The sequence below is a fragment of the Nicotiana tomentosiformis genome, chromosome 5, assembly GCF_000390325.3.
Source record: "Nicotiana tomentosiformis chromosome 5, ASM39032v3, whole genome shotgun sequence".
Lineage (NCBI taxonomy): Eukaryota > Viridiplantae > Streptophyta > Magnoliopsida > Solanales > Solanaceae > Nicotiana > Nicotiana tomentosiformis.
The window spans coordinates 138,253,966-138,271,988 of NC_090816.1; the positions used below are offsets into that span (position 1 = coordinate 138,253,966).

Sequence of the window (18,023 nt, forward strand, 5' to 3'; positions counted from 1 at the left end):
ATGACTAAATCCCAATCAAAACTCAAAACTCTTAGTTGAAGAACTTCTTCCCATTTTTCCTAAATTTTCAATCCAACCCCGAAACTAAATGGAGAAAAGAACTATGGATTAATGGAAAACAACCAAAAACGAGTTAGGAATCATTACCCCAAAGTTTCCTCTGAAAAACCCTCGAAAAATCGCCAAATTCCGAGCTCTCAAGTCCAAAAATGAAGAATGAAACCAAACCCTCGGATTTCTCTTTTCTGCCCAGGCGTGACCGCACCTGCGCATAAATAGCCGCATCTGCGCGACCGCAGGTGCGCATGTCCAACTGCACCTGCGCTTTCTCTCACTTATGCGGGCCAAAAATCCGCTTCATCGGAGCCGCTGATGTGCACAATTTCCACACACCTGCGGAGACTGTCAAGTCCAGCTCTTCTCGCACCTGTGCCTCAATCTTCGCATATGCGGGCATCGCAGATGCGGAATTTTCCTCGCACTTGCGACCCCTAGCCCTCCTCCATTTTTCCGCTTCTGCGCTTGCCTCTTCGCACGTGCGCTCTCGCACTTGCGGTCTCTTCTTCGCAGGTGCAAAAATACCAGAAGCCTGAAGACTTAGCAGTAACACAAATCAAACTTTTAATCCGTTAAGCACCTGAAACTCACCCGAGGCCCCAGGGACCTCAACCAAACATACCAACCAATCCTGATACACCATACGAACTTAGTCGAGCAATCAAATCACATCAACTAACGATGAAACTACACATCACACCATGAATCGAACTTATAAACTTCAAATCTTGCAACTTCTAAAACTCGTGCCGAAACCTATCAAATCAACCCGGAATGACGTCATATTTTGCAGGCAAGTTCCAAATAACATAACGGAGCTGTTCCAACTCTCGGAATCGCATTTTGACCCCGATATCAAAAAGTCCACTTCCGGTCCAAATCTCCAAAAATTCGACTTTCGCCATTTCAAGCCTAATCAGCTACAGACCTCGGATTTACAGTCCGGACACGCTCCTAAGTCCAAAATCACCCAACGGAGCTAATAGAACCGACGAAACTCCATTTCGAAGTCGTCCTCACATAGTTTCGACTACGGTCAAAATCCTAAGACTTAAGCTTTTGTTTTAGGGACTAAGTGTCCCAAATCACTCTGAATTATCTGGTAACTGAATTCAACCACGCACGCAAGTCAATACACATAATATGAAGCTGCTCAGGGCCTTATGTCTCCGGACGGGACTTAAATTTTTGAAATGACCGGCAAGGTCGTTACATATTCGAGATGCTTCAGGCTTAGCAAGCCGTTATTGCTCAGTTACAAAATCAACATAGAGCTCCAAATAGGGTCGAGCCGGAAATTACTCGCCGTACCGAGATAGTACCGGAAAGGTCGAATGGTAATGAATCAGGGACTAATCCTGCGGTAATGAAAATGCTTGAGGAGCTCACCAAAAGAATTAAATCAGGGAAGAAGAGAATCAAAGCCAACGATAAAAAAATGGAGACATACAACTCTCGAGTTGATCAGATACCGGGGGCACCGCCAATCTTGAAAGGGATGGATTCAAAGAAGTTTGTACAAAAGCCGTTTCCTCAAAGTGCGGCTCCGAAGCCTATTCTAAAGAAGTTTCGTATGCCAGACACAACCAAATATAATGGGACCATCGATCCCAACGAGCATATTACTTCATATACATGCACCATCAAGGGTAACGATTTAGAAGATGATGAAATCGAATTTGTGCTGTTGAAAAAATTCGGAGAGACCCTTTCGAACGGAGCAATGATTTGGTATCACAACCTGCCACCAAATTCCATCGACTCATTTGCCATGTTAGCAGATTCTTTAGTAAAGGCACACGCCGGGGCCATAAAGGCCGCAACGAGGAAATCAGACCCTTTCAAGGTAAGACAAAGGGATAATGAAATGCTGAGGGAGTTCGTGTCCCGATTTCAAATGGAACGCATGGAGTTGCCACTGGTCACAGACCAATTAGGAGCCCCTTTCAGTTCAGTACATCCAAACAGGTCGGTAGTTAAAAACTAGAGGGACGTCGACAGGGAGCCAAGGTCAAACAGAGACCGATATCAACCATATACCGCAGATCAAAGGAACAATATTTCAGGATGCAATTCCGCCCGGAACAATCGAAGAAGTGATCGATGACAGAATTCTCGGGGACTTATGAGAAAAAGCGATTTTGAAAAGTATGTCAACACCACAGAGGCACCTCTGTTATCGGAATATAACTTTAGCATCGATGCATCGGGCATTGTATCGGCAATCGGAAGGATCAGAGATACTAGGTGGTCCAGACTCATACAAACCGATCCTTCCTAAAGAAACCCAAATTTGATGTGCAAGTATCATGGCACGCATGGTCACAAGATCGAGGATTGCAGGCAATTAAGGGAGGAAGTAGCCCGTCTATTCAATGAGGGCCACCTTCGAGAGTTCCTCAGCGATCGAGCCAAGAATCATTTCAGAGAAAGGGACGCCAACAGGAAAAATAAACAGGAGGAACCCCAACATGTCATTCATATGATCGTCGGTGGGGTCGACATTCCACATGGACCCATATTAAAACGCACTAAGGCATCAATCACTAGGGAAAAACAAACCCGAGATTATGTGCCCGAAGGCACTTTATCATTCAACAACGAAGAAGCAGAAGGCATTTCTCATCCCCACAACGACGCTCTTGTAATTTCTATCTTATTAAATAAAGTTCAAGTTAAGCGTGTTTTAGTGGATCCATGTAGCTCGGCGAATATCACCCGATCGAGGGTCGTGTAGTATCTCGGCCTACAAAATCAAATCGTGCCCGCAGCTCGGGTCTTAAACGACTTCAATATGGCCAGTAAAACAACTAAAGGGTAGATTATTCTACCAGTGAACGTGGTTGGAACCATTCAAGATACCAAGTTCCATATAATCGAGGGCGACATGAGGTACAATGCCCTGCTCAGAAGGCCTTGGATCCACAATATGAAGGCAGCCCCTTCGACTCTCCACCAAATGATGAAATTCCCGATGTCGGATGGTGTAAAAATAGTATACGGGGAGCAGCATACTGCAAAGAAAATATTTGCGGCCGATGAGGTAACACCGATATCGACACTATCAACCTTAGAAAGGTCGAGCATCAAAGGTAAACAGGAAGTCAAATAGCAATCACAGCCACCCGCCTCGACCGAATCGGGGAAGTAGGAGATAGAAGAAGAAGGGGAGGATTTTCTGACCCCTCGAACTTTTATCATTCCCAAAGATTCTGAAGCCACCAAATCAACGGTCGAAGAGCTGGAACAGGTTATATTGATCGAGTACCTGCCCGAGCGAAAGGTATACCTGGGAACGGGATTAACCCCCGAACTCAAGAAAAAGCTTATTTAATAATTTATTGATAACATAGATTATTTTGCTTGGTCCCATTTAGACATGACATGGATCCTACCTGAGATAACGACGCATCGTCTAAGCCTGGACCCTAGGTTCAAACCAGTGAAGCAAAGAGAAGACCCCAGTCAAAGGTAAAACACGCATTCATAAAGGACGAGGTAACTAAACTTCTCAAAATAGGGTCCATTCGGGAGGTGAAGTATCCTAAATGGTTAGCCAATATAGTTGTAGTCCCTAAAAAAGGGAACAAACTAAGAATATGTGTAGATTATAAGGATTTAAACAAGGCGTGCCCTAAAGATTCTTTTCCACTTCCTAACATCGATCGCATGATCGATGCCACGGCCGGCCACGAGATCCTTACTTTTCTCGATGCCTATTCCGGGTACAATCAAATCCAAATGAACCCAGAGGACCGAGAAAAGACTTCATTTATAACCAAGTATGGAACATATTGTTATAATGTAATGCCCTTCGGGCTAAAAAATGCAGGAGCTACTTACCAACACCTAGTAAATAAAATATTCGAAGAACAAATAGGCAAATTAATGGAAGTTTATTTTGATGACATGCTAGTTAAGTCCCTGCGCGTAGAGGACCATTTGGCTCATTTGCAGGAAACGTTTGAGATTTTAAGGAAATACAACATGAAGCTCAACCCTGAGAAATGTGCTTTTGGGGTCGGTTTGGGCAAGTTCCTTGGCTTCATGGTATCGAATCGGGAGATCGAGATCAACCCCGATAAAATCAAGGCCATCGAAGACATCACCACCATGGACAGTGTAAAAGTTGTGCAGAGGCTAATTGGACGAATAGCTACCTTAGGACGATTCATTTCGAGGTCATCGGATCGAAGCCACATATTTTTCTCTCTACTAAAAAAGAAGAACGATTTCGCCTGGACCCTGGAATGCCAACAGGAATTAGAGGAATTGAAGCGATACCTATCGATCCCACCACTGCTTCAGACTCTAAAGGAAGATGAGAAACTTTACTTGTACTTGGCAGTATCAAAAATCGCGGTAAGTGGTGTCCTAGTTTGAGAAAAGCAAGGTACGTAATTTCCTGTTTATTATGTAAGTCGAACATTAGGAGAAGCAGAAACTAGATATCCACACTTACAAAAATTGGCACTTGCAGTGATAAGCGCCTATAGAAAGTTAAGACCATGCTTTCAATGTCACCCCATATGCGTATTAACCACTTACCCACTTCGTAATATTTTGCACAAGCCCGAACTATCTAGCCGATTGGCCAAATAGGCTGTCGAACTTAGTGGGTACGATATCTAATAACAACCCCGGAAGGCCATCAAGTCTAAAATTTTAGAGGACTTCATGGACGATTTCATGCCAACCCTCGTACCCGAAGTTGAAAAAGAACTCTTGTTAAAATCGGGTACATCATCGGGGGTATGGACCCTCTTCACAGAAAGTGCTTCAAATGTGAAGGGGTCCGAGCTAGGCATAATTTTGAAGCAGCCCATGGGTAGCACTATTATGCAATCTATCAAAACTTCTAGGTTGACTAACAATGAGGCCGAGTACGAGGCCATGATTGCAGGTCTCGAGCTAGCTAAAAGCTTAGGAGCAGAAGTCATTGAAGCCATGTGTGACTCTTTACTGGTGGTGAACCAAGTAAACAAAACCTTCGAAGTTCGAGAGGATAGAATGCAAAAGTATTTGGACAAACTGTAGGTAACTTTGCACTATTTCAAGGAATGGACTTTACAGCATGTACCTCGAGAACAAAACAGTGAGGCCGATGCACTTGCAAATTTGGGGTCATCGGTCGAGGAAGATGAGATCAGCTCGGGGACTGACGTTTAACTTTCGATATCCGTGATCGAGGAAGGTCATGCCGAGATAAATTCTACAAGCTTAATCTGAGATTGGAGGAATAAATATATTGAATACTTGAAGAACGGAAATCTCCCATCGGACCCTAAAGAGTCGAGGGCCCTACAAACCAAAGCTGCTCGATTCACATTAGCTGAAGATGGAACATTATACAGAAGGACATTCGATAAACTATTGGCAATATGCTTAGGACCAGGAGACACCGATTATGTTCTACGAGAGGTCCATGAAGGCACTTGTGGGAACCACTCCTGCACCGAATCACTGATTCATAAAATCATTAGAGCAGGATACTACTGGGATAGCATGGAAAAAGACACTAAGGATTTTGCACCGATGATCCATTAGCCCGGAGAACAAATTCATTCAGTCCTATCCCCATGGCCATTCATGAAATGGGGAATGGATATCGTCGGCCCTCTACCATCGGCCCCAAGTAAAGCTAAGTTCATTTTATTTATGATTGAGTATTTCTCTAAATGGGTTGAAGCACAGGCGTTCGAGAAAGTGAGAGAGAAAGAGGTTATAGACTTCATCTGGGATCACATCGTATTTCGATTTGAGATACCCGCCGAAGTAGTGTGTGACAATAGAAAATATTTTATCGGCAGCAAAGTGACAAAATTCCTTGAAGACCATAAAATAAAAAGGATATTATCAACGCCGTATCACCCTAGTGGGAACGGACATGCCGAATCGACTAACAAGACTATCATTCAAAACCTAAAGAAAAGGTTGAACGACGCTAAGGTGAAATGGATAGAAATTCTACCGGAAGTTCTTTGGGCATATCAAATAACATCAAAGTCCAGTACGGGGGCAACCCCGTTCTCCTTAGTATATTGCTCTGAAGCCTTGATTCCAGTTGAAGTCGGGGAACCCAGTGCCAGGTTTCGACATACAATAGAAGAGTCAAATCACGAGGCTATGAATACTAGCCTCGAATTATTGGATGAAAAACGAGAAGCCGCACTCGTTCGAATGGCTGCACAAAAGCAACGAATCGAAAGATACTACACTAGGAGAACCAATCTTCTCCACTTCAGAGTAGGGGACTTAGTCCTGAGGAAAGTCACCATCAACACTCGAGATCCTAATGAAGGAAAGCTCGGCCCAAATTGGGAGGGACCCTACCAAGTCCTCGACATCGTCGGAAAGGGATCTTATAAGCTCGGCACGATAGACGGCGAACAACTGCCAAATAATTGGAACATATCGCTTCTCAAACGGTATTATTGCTAAGGTATGACTTTATCCCTTTTTTTCATTTATATATTCGACACTAACTCACTGCAGGTGTTTGATCGAAGACATCGAGACCTCAAATTTTAAAGCACGTATTGCACTCTTTTTTCCTTAGATCAGTTTTTGTCCCAAGTGGATTTTTCCAGCGAGGTTTTTAACGAGGCAACAATTATGTGCTACCCGAGGACAATTCAACAGTATCCAAGGCTTCTTTACAATCAACCTCGAATACTGGGGGGCATCACCCTCGGATGTTACACTTTCGAGAAAAATACTTCGTGTCAAAGGGTCTCGATAGAGAAACTTTGTAATGGGCCAAACGGTCGAATGAACCATGTCCGTATAGATTAATCAAGCCTCGATGGCAAAACATGTACTCATGTATAAATTATACAAAGAAGCATTCTTTCTATGTCAAACATCTTGTTTCTCAAAGAAAATTTTCTACTACACAAGCTCCATACTTAAGATTTTGTGAGAAATGGCTCAAGGGCCAAGTGCAAATATACCTCGTACACTCGGGGACTGCCATCGACGATCGACATATTCGAGTAATCTAAACTCAAATTCATAAGACCTCAAAGAGGCACCCCTCGATCTATAGGCCAAAGACATCACTCTTGGAGACTAACACTTCGAACAAGTTCGAAGTGTTATTGGGAAATAAGCCAAAGAGGCATACCCAAAGGATAAGGCCAAATTAAGGCGGCTCGGAGACGTCCGAATCCCTCAATAAAAATAGGCCTTCGAATTCTTTGAAAAATCGATTAAAAAAGGCTACCCTCGGCAAGTAATCAAAAGGGCTTCGATGAAACAGCCCTCGAAAAACCTTAAGAGGTATCAAATTATCTTAACACAAACATTCTAAGGTACAAAAAGCAAAGGGGTTTCAATCGACATCGAACCCTCAAAAACCCAATGGGTAAAGAATACATGTTAAGGCATAAAGAAATTTTTTACTAAGTCTTCTAAGACGAAAAAGGGAAAAAATAGCCATCTTTTAGAGGCCATATCGGCCCAATCTAAAGAGCCTAAGGGCTAATACACATAGATTTCGAGATTTTGTTCTCACTCAATTCGGACCTAAGGGTTCCACTATTCCGAGCTCAAATAAAACTATCTTGAATATAGCTCGAGGATTCATCATTATTTGATATAAAACCTTAATGGGTCTGTTAGTGTGAGTTCGAAAATTACTCAAACTCGGCTATGAAAATAGTACAATTATGGCTTCGATCAAGTCATCCAAAATCAAAATCCCGAACATATTGTTGAACTCGGGGACTCGCCCTCGCTTAACTAAAAAATCTAAGGGTTTGTTATACTATGAGTTCGAGCTATTGCTCACTCGATTATAGAGGCTACAACAACCCGATTGCAACAAAGTTTTCACAAGGAAAAGGCAAAACAAAATTTACCATAAATCTGAAATCAGACACGAAACTGAAAGAAAAGGAATCTTTCATATATGCAAAGTATTTACAAAGACCACACAAGGTCTTACACAAGAAAAGGAGAAAATATCCTAAGTGCTAGTCTGCCTCGGGAGCCGCATCTTCGGGAGCTTCATCTTCATCTCCTCCGTTCTCGGATCCACTCGCTGAGTCTTCATCATCGAAAAGCAAAGCTCCGGCCCCGTCCTCCAAAACCTTCGCATTGTCGATATCAGTCGTGAGGTAGAAGCCACGAGTATGTACCTCCCCAAGAGTCTCTCTCCGAGACTGGCGGCTAGCATGCTCAGCAATATGGGACAATCTAACCTCAGCAGAGTCTGAAATTTCCTTTGCCCGAGTGTTAGCGGCTTCAGTGTCGATTCGGTAGGAGGCCACGAGCGCCTCTTCCTCGGATGTGGCCCTTGCAAGCTCAGCGGCCAACCGAGTCTCGAGCTCTTCAACCTTCTTGGCTCGAGCCAAGTTCTCCTCCTTCACACTTTAGAGTTGATGCATAACCAAAGACAGTTGGGCCAGAACCACATCTTTCTCCGAGGTGAGACGGTCCATGTTCTGATTCCACCCCAAAGTCTCTGCCTCTTTCATCTTGGCCTCCTCACGAAGCTGCTCAACCAATTTGGCCTTCTGTTGAACCTGCAGGATCAAAGTGTTAGTCGCCAATATCAAGTTAATACATAACAAGCTCCCAAAAATTTACATTACCCATTCAATGAGCTCGGTCTGATCTTGATGAGCTCTTGTCAGCTCGGCTCAAATACTCATGATCTCTTCTTCTTTTTGCACATAGAGGAGTTTGAGGGCGTCTCTCTCCTCCATAAGCTTTTTGAGATCAGCCTTACTTCGGGCCAGCTCAGCTCGGTATTTGGAGGATGCTTCTCGATGGAGCACCGTAGCTTGTACAGAAAGGAAGGAAATCAGACTTAGAGAAATAAGAACAAACGCAAGCAAGGTAACATGGGCTAAAACTCACTTGGTTCAGAAGCCGCTGAGCCTTATCAAAAATGCGTGATGTGTCCAGGTTGGGAACACATCGACCCTCGCAAAGCAGCCGCAAAATATATCATCCCCTTCGGGGGCGTCCCCACATCGGGGGTCCTTATGGACCGGGCATCCCGAAACTGCCCCTCAGAGACCGTGGGGCCGGGCGGCAAATCATCAATGTTAATTGCCCCGAGCGATTCACTTGGGGCATTCTCTTCTCTTTGAAGGGCCTCAAAACTAGACCCTTCGGGCACACCCACCAGTTGCTTTTCACAGCATGAGGCATAATCAACACCCGATGACTTAGGGACTCTGCTCGGACCTTCCTCCGAGATCACCTCGGTCTGCGGCTGAACTTCCTCGACCGTCACTGGCTCAGCAGTTCTCGAAGCTTCGATGCCTTCCCTCTTCCGAGCCACCAGCAGGCAGTCGACATCTTCTTCTTCCTCATCTTTATCTCGTAGCGTTTTGACTACATCGACAGACAGAACGGCGGGATCAGTCTTCGACTTTCAAGCCCTGATTTTCCTGGGCTTTGGGGTATCTGGAGGCGAGGCCCTTCTCCTTTTCTTGTCTTTGGTCGGCTTCAGGACCTCCTCTTCCCCGGGGGGAGGTGGCCTCATGACGACATTATCTCCAAGACATGTGTGAGAAGAAATCAAGTTAAAAAGAAGTATTTCACAGGAAAGCATCAAACACAGACAGGGAACTTACCATGATTTTTGGCATCCCATCAACCCTTGGCCAAATCGCGCCACAAGTGCTCAGCATATGAAGAGGTTGAAACCAGTTGTCAAACCCAACCTGCAAGGTCCGGGACTGCACCAGGAAACTAGGGGGAAGCTGCACCGTAAAGAAGAATATAGATGAGAAGAGGTAAAGGAAACATAACAAGTAATCAAACGTTATCGGTGAGGTTCTACTTATGCTTCATGTCCCATTCTTCGGGGAATGGCATCTTCTCGGCGGGGATTAAGTCGGAGGTCCTGACTCGGACAAACCGGCCCATCCATCCTCGGTCCTTGTCCTCATCTATGCTCGAGAACAGCACCTTCGTGGCCCGGCGCTGAAGCCTTATCAGTCCACCCCGACAAAGATGGGGGCTGTATAGCCTAATGAGATGATCGAGGGTGAAAGACTTTCCCTCGACCTTGCTCGAGAAGAATTTGAGCAAAATGACAATGCGCCAAAAAGAGGGGTAGATCTAGCCTGGGGTTACCCAGTATTGGCGGCAGAAGTCGATTATGACAGTATCGACGGAACCCAGTGTGAAAGGGCAAGTATACACACTTAAGAACCCTTTCACGTGAGTGGTGATGTCCTCCTCGGGGGTAGGAATTATCACCTCTTTATTCTCCCAGTTGAGGTCTTTTTTCACCTGCTCGAGATTGCCTTTGGATATCGAACAGATGTATCTAGACATGGGCTCGCATCAACCAGGAACCGAAGAGGGTTTTTTGACTTTAAAGTCGAAAGTAAGTTCACATAGCCCGGGGATGCACTCTTCGAGATGTGGCTCCACCGGTGTTTTGTCACCGGCCGACCGCGATGAGGAGGCCTTTTCTTCTTGAGGAATGGTCTTTGATGTTTGTGCCATTGCTATATGAGGTTTAAGGAAGAAGAAGACGGAATTTGTGTTTTAATAAGAGATTGGCAAACGGAAACCGGCAAAGTTGATGAACTTGAAGAGAATAGAAGAGCTTTTGAAGATTAGAAGAAGTTTGAAAGTAAAGTTTGAGAAGATTATGTAGGTGTTCTATTTATAATAGCCACTTTGATGGTTTGAAAGCACTAATGGATGACCATCAACTGGCGTTAATTAATGACCTTGGGAACTATGCAGACGCGACGCTTCAATCGCTTCTGTCGCTTACGTTACGATGTTGACGTCATAATTGATCGAGGTATTAAATCGAAGTCTCGAATTCGTTTCTTCTCGTTACACTCCAAAAAACGAGGGGACTATATGTATGCGGTTGAAATCGGGCATACTCGATTTCGTTGGCAAGGGAGTTGCCTCGAGGGTAACCTCATAATAGATCGAGCTCGAGCTCGAAGATAGAACATCAAGCCTGGAGATCGAAGTGTTCATTGAGATCGAGGCAGCAACAATCGAGATCAAGCATGATTGACTTCGAGTAAGGCGTAATAACGGAATGGCGAGATATCAGTAACTGGTCGAAGACCACGGCGAAAATTCCGGAACAGATCAAATCAAAGCGGTTATTAGTGCCAATCATGGGATCTACTTCCGTTATTAGAGTTGTACCTTATTTAGGATTCCTCTATTATATAAAAAGGGATCTCATTCACTTGTAGGGGGACAATCATTATTCACTGATAAGAATATACACATATGTTGCTTTTTTTTGTTTTACTTACTGTTCATCGCTCTTTGTTCTATCCTATTCTTATTAACTAACCTCGAGACTATCTCGAATCGAGGTCGAGACATTGTTTGCAGATCGATTTGATTTATTTTATTGTCCAATTTATCTATTTAATTCATTGTTCATCAATTGGTACTGGTTTAAATCACATATCCTTAAAACCACAATATAAGTTTAATTGTTACTCAATTTTTAGGGTATATATATATATATATATATATATATATATATATATATATATATATATATAGAAGCAACATGATAACATACAAAAAGGATTTTTACGTTGAACTTAGCAAAAGGATATTTTGGATTACGTAGCCACTGGGCACATCTAACTATATGAAGCTTAGATGTGGATCTGAGAAAAGTTTTGACCCATAGTTGGGTTTGCACTATATAGCTAGAGGTCAAGGATCAGTCAAGGTTTTGCTGCTGCATGACCTCTTAATTAAGCTAAAAGAACTGAAACTAGCAAGCTCTGCCAGCCAGCTAACGGTACTAGCATTGGAGGCCGACTAAATCTACAGTCGCGTTGAAATTTCCCATATTGGGATAAACCGCTCTTTAAGAACTGTGGCTCCAAAGGCTTGAACCCGAAATCATCTGATAATCTTACCTTAAAGCATTCACGGAACTGACATTCAATATTTGAAATGTTTGGGCTGTTGTCTATATATACACACAATATAAGAATAGTAACAATCACTAGACAAAATTAAAGCTTAGCATTATCGGTGAAAATATTAATGTGAACAAAGACAATCGAAAGCCTGGTTGGCGAATGACGTAAATTAATATAATATGAGCAATCACTTATAATTAGCAGGACAAATTACCAGTGTAATTATTCGCGAAATGCAAATTATAGTTGGCTTTTCTTACCATAATCGTATTTGGGACATGAAAATAGTATTGGTATTGCTATTTTTAAGGGTAGATTGTACAAATGATATTTTTGTGCAAGTCAATGTACAACATGCACGGCCATAGATTATCAACGTTTTTTAGGGTATTTGTTGTTGTGTCTTGTTTTTTTGCCAATCATTTATTTTTCTTTGATTAAATGAATTAATATGGAAGTGTCAACTATGTTTTGCCCCTTGCAGCCTCCTCCAGTAATAACGGTTGTCTTGAACGTTCAAATGCATTGTGATGCTTGTGCTCAAGCTTTGCGAAAACGGATCCGCAAAATTAAAGGTATTTTAATCCAAAATATTTTAAATATTTTAAATTATATTTTACTGTTTTCACAAGTTACATTATTAATCCAAAATGGTTCAGGAGTTGGTTTTATAACCTAGGCACAGTATCAGGTTAATTGCTATTCTGAAAATGCGATATTGCAGGGGTAGAATCTGTTACGACAGACCTTGTAAAAAATCAAGTAGTCGTAAAAGGTGTCATTGACTCAGAAAAGATAGCTAATGATGTTTATAAGAGAACTGGAAAACAAGTTTCAATTGTAAAGAATGAAGAGAAAAAGGAAGAAGCTGAGAAGAAAGAAGAAGAGAAAAAAGATAAAGAAGAAAAGAAACAAGGTGAAGCTGAGGAAAGCAAAGGAGAAGATGATCTACTAGAAAATGGACCTATAGCAACGGTATTTGTCGCAACGGTTATATAAGACCAACCCGCAAGCAAACCGTTACAAGAGTGAAATAATCGTTGCCATAGGGCATTCTATTGCAACAGTTGTTTTAACCGTAACGATAGGATTACCTGTGGCTACGGTTCTTTGCAAAATAGGCCTATGGAGACGGTTCAGTTTCCCTCCTAACTTTACCCACTTTTATTTTTATTTTCGTTTTTTCCCTCCTCCTTATTTCACTAAACCCTAGACTTTGTTTTTAATTTCTAATAGCAAAAGAAATTGAAGAACTCTTTCTATCTCCAGACCCCATCGAAAATACTCTCTGGACATATCAAAGAATACTCCCCCCTAGATCCAACTTCCAAGCAAATCTGAAGATACCCAATCCCTAGCCGCCGGAGAAGGAGAAGTCTCTTAATTTTTCTTTAGCTGCAAAGGTAATATTGATAGTAATGTCCAAAGAGTCTTAATTGTTTTCTGCAGATTTACGGTGAGATACACTGATTTCCTTTATGTTTTTGATAAAATTAGTAGGTGAAGAGATTTTGGTAGTAGTAGGGGGTGGAGAAGCTGCAATTTCGGTGCGAAAAGCGCACAGACTTTGTCTCCTCATCGTAAAGGTATCATTGAAAAGGCCAATTTTTTATCAAAGGTTAGTACCGTTGTCCTCTTTTCTAAATAGTACCACTAGAAAATTTCTTCATTTTTCATTTAATAAATGCATTGAAATGGTTTGGATCCAAATAAATTTGAATGATTTACTGTAGTTTTATTTTGGATTTTTTTGTGGGTTTCTTCTTGTTTGTTCAATTTTATGCCTCTAAATAGTAATAAAATTGTTGGGTTAGTATCTAATTTATGGATATTCCCATGTGGTAAAAGGATTTTGGATGCCTAATTACTGTTCAGATTTTTTAATGGCTGAGATGTATTGTTAAAAAGGACCATTTCTGCATTCTACTCATGTTGAGATGTATGAATTTTTTCCTCCAGGAAATCTTAATATAAAGTGTATGGACTTCAGCTAGAAATATATAGTCTAAACTGCATACAGAGAATCAAGAAGAGTGTCAGCGGGAAAAGGAGGAAGGGTGGATTTCATTATCATCTCAAAAGATTATCTTAAGTACCTTTCCAAAGAAAGATTGATAAGTACCAAAAGATCCTAGCTCTAGAATCAGGGAATTGTGTACACTTAACTGAAGAGCTATGCATTTGGAAATACAGACAATACGAATCAAGTTGGAAGAACAGTTTATGACACATGGTGATAGAGCAAAGTAATTAAAAGATAGTTATTTGCTATAAACAATTATGCTTTTTCCATCTCCATTTCTCTTCCAAGTTTTGCAAAATTTTAAACGAGTCTATAGACATCTCCATTTCTCTTCCAAGTTACTTGCATAATCCTTTGTTGTCTTAATTTTCCAGAAATTTGATCTTCAAATCTCTGACCAGTAATGTGCCTGTTGAACTTTGTTCCTTCCCTTGTCATAGAACAAGCCCAATGTCCTCAAATAGAACCACAACAATCTTGAGCTGCAGCTCTCAAAAGTTGCCTATGTAATAATAGGAACAAGAACAAGACCACAAATAACATATGATTGGCTTTGGTTTTCCTTATCAAAAAAAATTAAATGAGGAAGAAAATATTGTTTGATGGTTAAGGTGAAGAGAAAAGAATAGCATATTCTTTTCTTTACTTCTTTGTGCTTACTGAATACATAAACAACTAGAAGCGTTTTTTTTCTTTTTTTTTCTTTTTTCCTTAAATAAGCATTGATTTAATTTTGTGGCATAGTAAAATATTTGGCTACTATGATGCAAAATATGCTGAACTAAAGTAAGTTTTGATATGTTATATATATCTTGTTTTTTGGTTCTTTCACGTTTATCGGGTTAGATCTTATTATACAATATTAGTTGATTCTATACCATTTGGAAGCACAATGTAACAATAAACTATAAACTGAAATTTACCATAAATACAGGTCATTATGAGATTGAAAAATTTACATATTGTTTTATAAAACAAAAATTATAAATTTCAGATTGTGGATGAAAGATAGAAAAAGATAAGTAGTAAAAGGATTTTAATTTAACCACTGAAATTAAAGGAACTAAGATTTAGATTATTGTACAATATCTTTTACTAATATTTTATGTGTTAAGTTATTAACTTTTTGTTTATTTTAAACAATATAAAGATGCCTTAAGCTTGTAATACCCCAATTGGTATATGTAATGTAGGTGAGCTATAGATTCCAGTCACTACAGATGTTTCTGGATCCTTTTGTTGCATATTTTGAATTTGAAGTTTTATTAAAATAAATGTCGAGCTCCAAATACTTCAAAAGCTAGAATAAGGTCTTTAAGTCCAAAATTTTTGTTGAGGGATTATAATATACTAATTGCCTTTTAACTCTAAACCGAAGGGATTTCCTGGTTCTTATAGTCTTCAACAATCTTATAATTTGACACTTGACTGAGTAAAAAATTTGAGTATATGCATCATATGTATTGTGATAGAAATATCCACATATTAAGACTTTTGAAATAAGAATTTACTTGGACATCACATGTATTGTGCTCAGTCGACGGTTCAGACAAATATATTAAAAGCTAGAGTAAAACTTAAATGAAGGTAGTTGTTAAAGAAGTATGTCTCTGAGTCTTCAAATCAGAGATATAGTAGTACACCACCTTTGTACTAATATGCTATAGTAGTACAATACCTTTATGTTATTGTCTTTGGCAAACAGTGATTGTAAAAGACCTTGCGTACAATAAGTATCATTGAAGCCTGCATAATTTTATGGTTGTCTTGCTGATGCCTTGCCGGCACTTTGTCGTTTTATGGGAGTTTTGGTTGTGTTTTGGAGCTGTTGCGGGGTCGATCCTAGATGGGGTTCACGCTGGTTTTCAGCTGGGTTCTTGGTTGTGTTTTGGCATGTTTTTGGGTTGGTTTGGGAAGGATAATTGCAGCTGTTTAGCTGCGCTTTTGAGCAGCTTTTCAGCTGCATTTTTGGAGGTTTCTGCTGATATTTTTATGGAGTTTCTAAGTTATTTTTAGGTGGTTTAACAGAGGTTTATATGGCTGTTTTGGTTGTGTTTTATGGGAGTTTTGGTTGTGTTTTGGAGTTGTTTCAGGGTCGATTCTAGATGGGGTTCATGATGGTTTTCAACTGGGTTCTCGGCTGTGTTGTGTGTTTTTGGGCTGGTTTGGAAGGAGAATTGCAGCTGTTTTGCTGCGCTTTTGAGCAGCTTTTCAGCTGTATTTTTGGAGGTTTCAACTGATTAATGGGATGTTAAGGGATGTTGCAGAATATACTGTTCTGCTTTTTAGTTTTACATGCCTATATTTGGTGAAATGCCTATGTACTCCCTGTGAAGACAGCTGATAGTAATATTCAATACCATATTCTAAACTGATCAAGTTTAATGTCAATCGGTTTTGGAGCCTTTCTTGTACTTATTTGATCTCTTGCAATTGATCAAGTTTAATGTCATGTTCTTTATTTTCCCTTGGTTTTTTGGACTAACAGCATTCTTAGACTCGATTCTCTTGAAGGATAATGACTTTATTTATTCTCTTTTGTAGGTGTTGTAGATGAAGAAATGGAAGACAGAGGCAGTGAAGATCTAAACCTTACTTAAAAAGAATTTTGAATTGCTGTAGATACATGGTCTAGCCACGAACGAGTGTTTGTTATCGTATTTATGTCAAAATATTTTACTTTTTATGGATATTATTAGGTCCTTGGACAATTTGGATTATGAATTGTTTCATTTTGATATTTATATAAATTTTACTGTTTTACTATTTATTGTATATGTAAATATTTATTTACAATAATGGCTATATTATTGTTTGAATGAAACTATTACTATAGCCTACCAGGACCGTTGCAATAGCTTAAAGAAATCGTTGTTATATCAAATTAATAACCGTAACAATATCTTACATAACCGTTGCATTAAATGTTATGGTAACAGATTTCAACCGTTGCAGTTGGAAAGAATAATCGTTCCAATAGGGAGAGAAATAACCGTTGCGATAGACGGTACTATAGCCATAGTTATGTGAACCGTTACAATCACCGTTGCTTTAGCTCTATCGCCACGACGGTTGATGGAACGGGCCCAAAACCGTTGCAGTATCTCTATGGCAACAGTTGACCTATCTGTTGCAACGGTTTCCCTGGCGTTGCCATAGGCCTATTTTTCAGTAGTAACAAGACAGACATTAAGAAAAGTGAATATTTGCCTTCAAAGTACTACTAAAATTATAATATGGAGTATGCTAATTATTCCCCACAGATTTTCAGTGATGAAAATCCTCATGCTTGCTCTCTCATGTTACTTTTTCAGTTATATATATGCTTTAGTTATTGTTTATAAACATGATCGATTGACAATTGAGTTGTTTATTATTATTATTATTACATTATTTTTTTGCCTTCTCACCATGTCTTAAATTTCAGTTTCTTGTCTGATGAGTGTGTGAAGAAAAAGTGTAAATGAAATTTCTAACTTTTGAGCTAATTAATCAGAAGTTAATGGTGCAATATATATGCATACATGTTTAGCTCCGAAGGAGATTTCTCCTTATTTTCAATTATGATATATTCCAAAGTCAATCTTGAAAAGTTTAGGCTTGCCATCTCATTTTGTTTTTTTGCTTTTTGAGTTTAATTTTATGATTTCCACTTAGTAGGTGATCTCTTGCTCTATCATTTCCAATATTGACTCATCAACAATAAGAGTATGCTTCCTCCCAAACATGGATGGGTTGCAAAATTGGGCAAAACATGAGGTAAGAAGACATCAAATAGTCAATGTGGACGAGGCCATAATAGTAGCTGAGTCGCTCGTTGACTTCAAGATGGAGCCTGCCAAGTCCAAAGAAGGAAACACTGAGAGAGGTGGAGGAGATCATGACAAGGACAACGGGAAAAGCATAGCCGAGATATACAAGGGCAATGGCAAGGGGCCATCCCATAACGGACAGGGGTCCAGAGAAACGACATGGGACCGAAAAACGGTAGCAAGTCCGTACCTAAGGGAGGATACTACTTCTGTAAAGGATCACATCAGGCAAGTGAATGT

At 40.4% G+C, this 18,023-nt stretch overlaps 1 protein-coding gene across 3 annotated transcripts in view; it reads left to right on the forward strand.

Moving 5' to 3' along the window:
• Nucleotides 1–16,741, forward strand: part of LOC104120173 (heavy metal-associated isoprenylated plant protein 7-like) — a 39,315-nt gene extending 22,574 nt beyond the window's left edge. The window contains exons 1-4 of one of the 3 annotated variants that reach the window (XM_070175440.1): nucleotides 12,425–12,523; nucleotides 12,673–13,351; nucleotides 13,446–13,566; nucleotides 16,516–16,741. In XM_070175440.1, the coding sequence (XP_070031541.1) occupies nucleotides 12,469–12,523; nucleotides 12,673–12,947 (330 nt within the window). In that variant the 5' untranslated portion in view covers nucleotides 12,425–12,468 and the 3' untranslated portion in view covers nucleotides 12,948–13,351; nucleotides 13,446–13,566; nucleotides 16,516–16,741. Of the gene's footprint in view, nucleotides 1–12,424; nucleotides 12,524–12,672; nucleotides 13,352–13,445; nucleotides 13,567–16,515 lie in introns of those variants that run through there. The other 2 variants (XM_070175441.1, XR_011408063.1) reach the window with 2 other exon arrangements.
• Nucleotides 16,742–18,023: the final 1,282 nt, after the last annotated feature.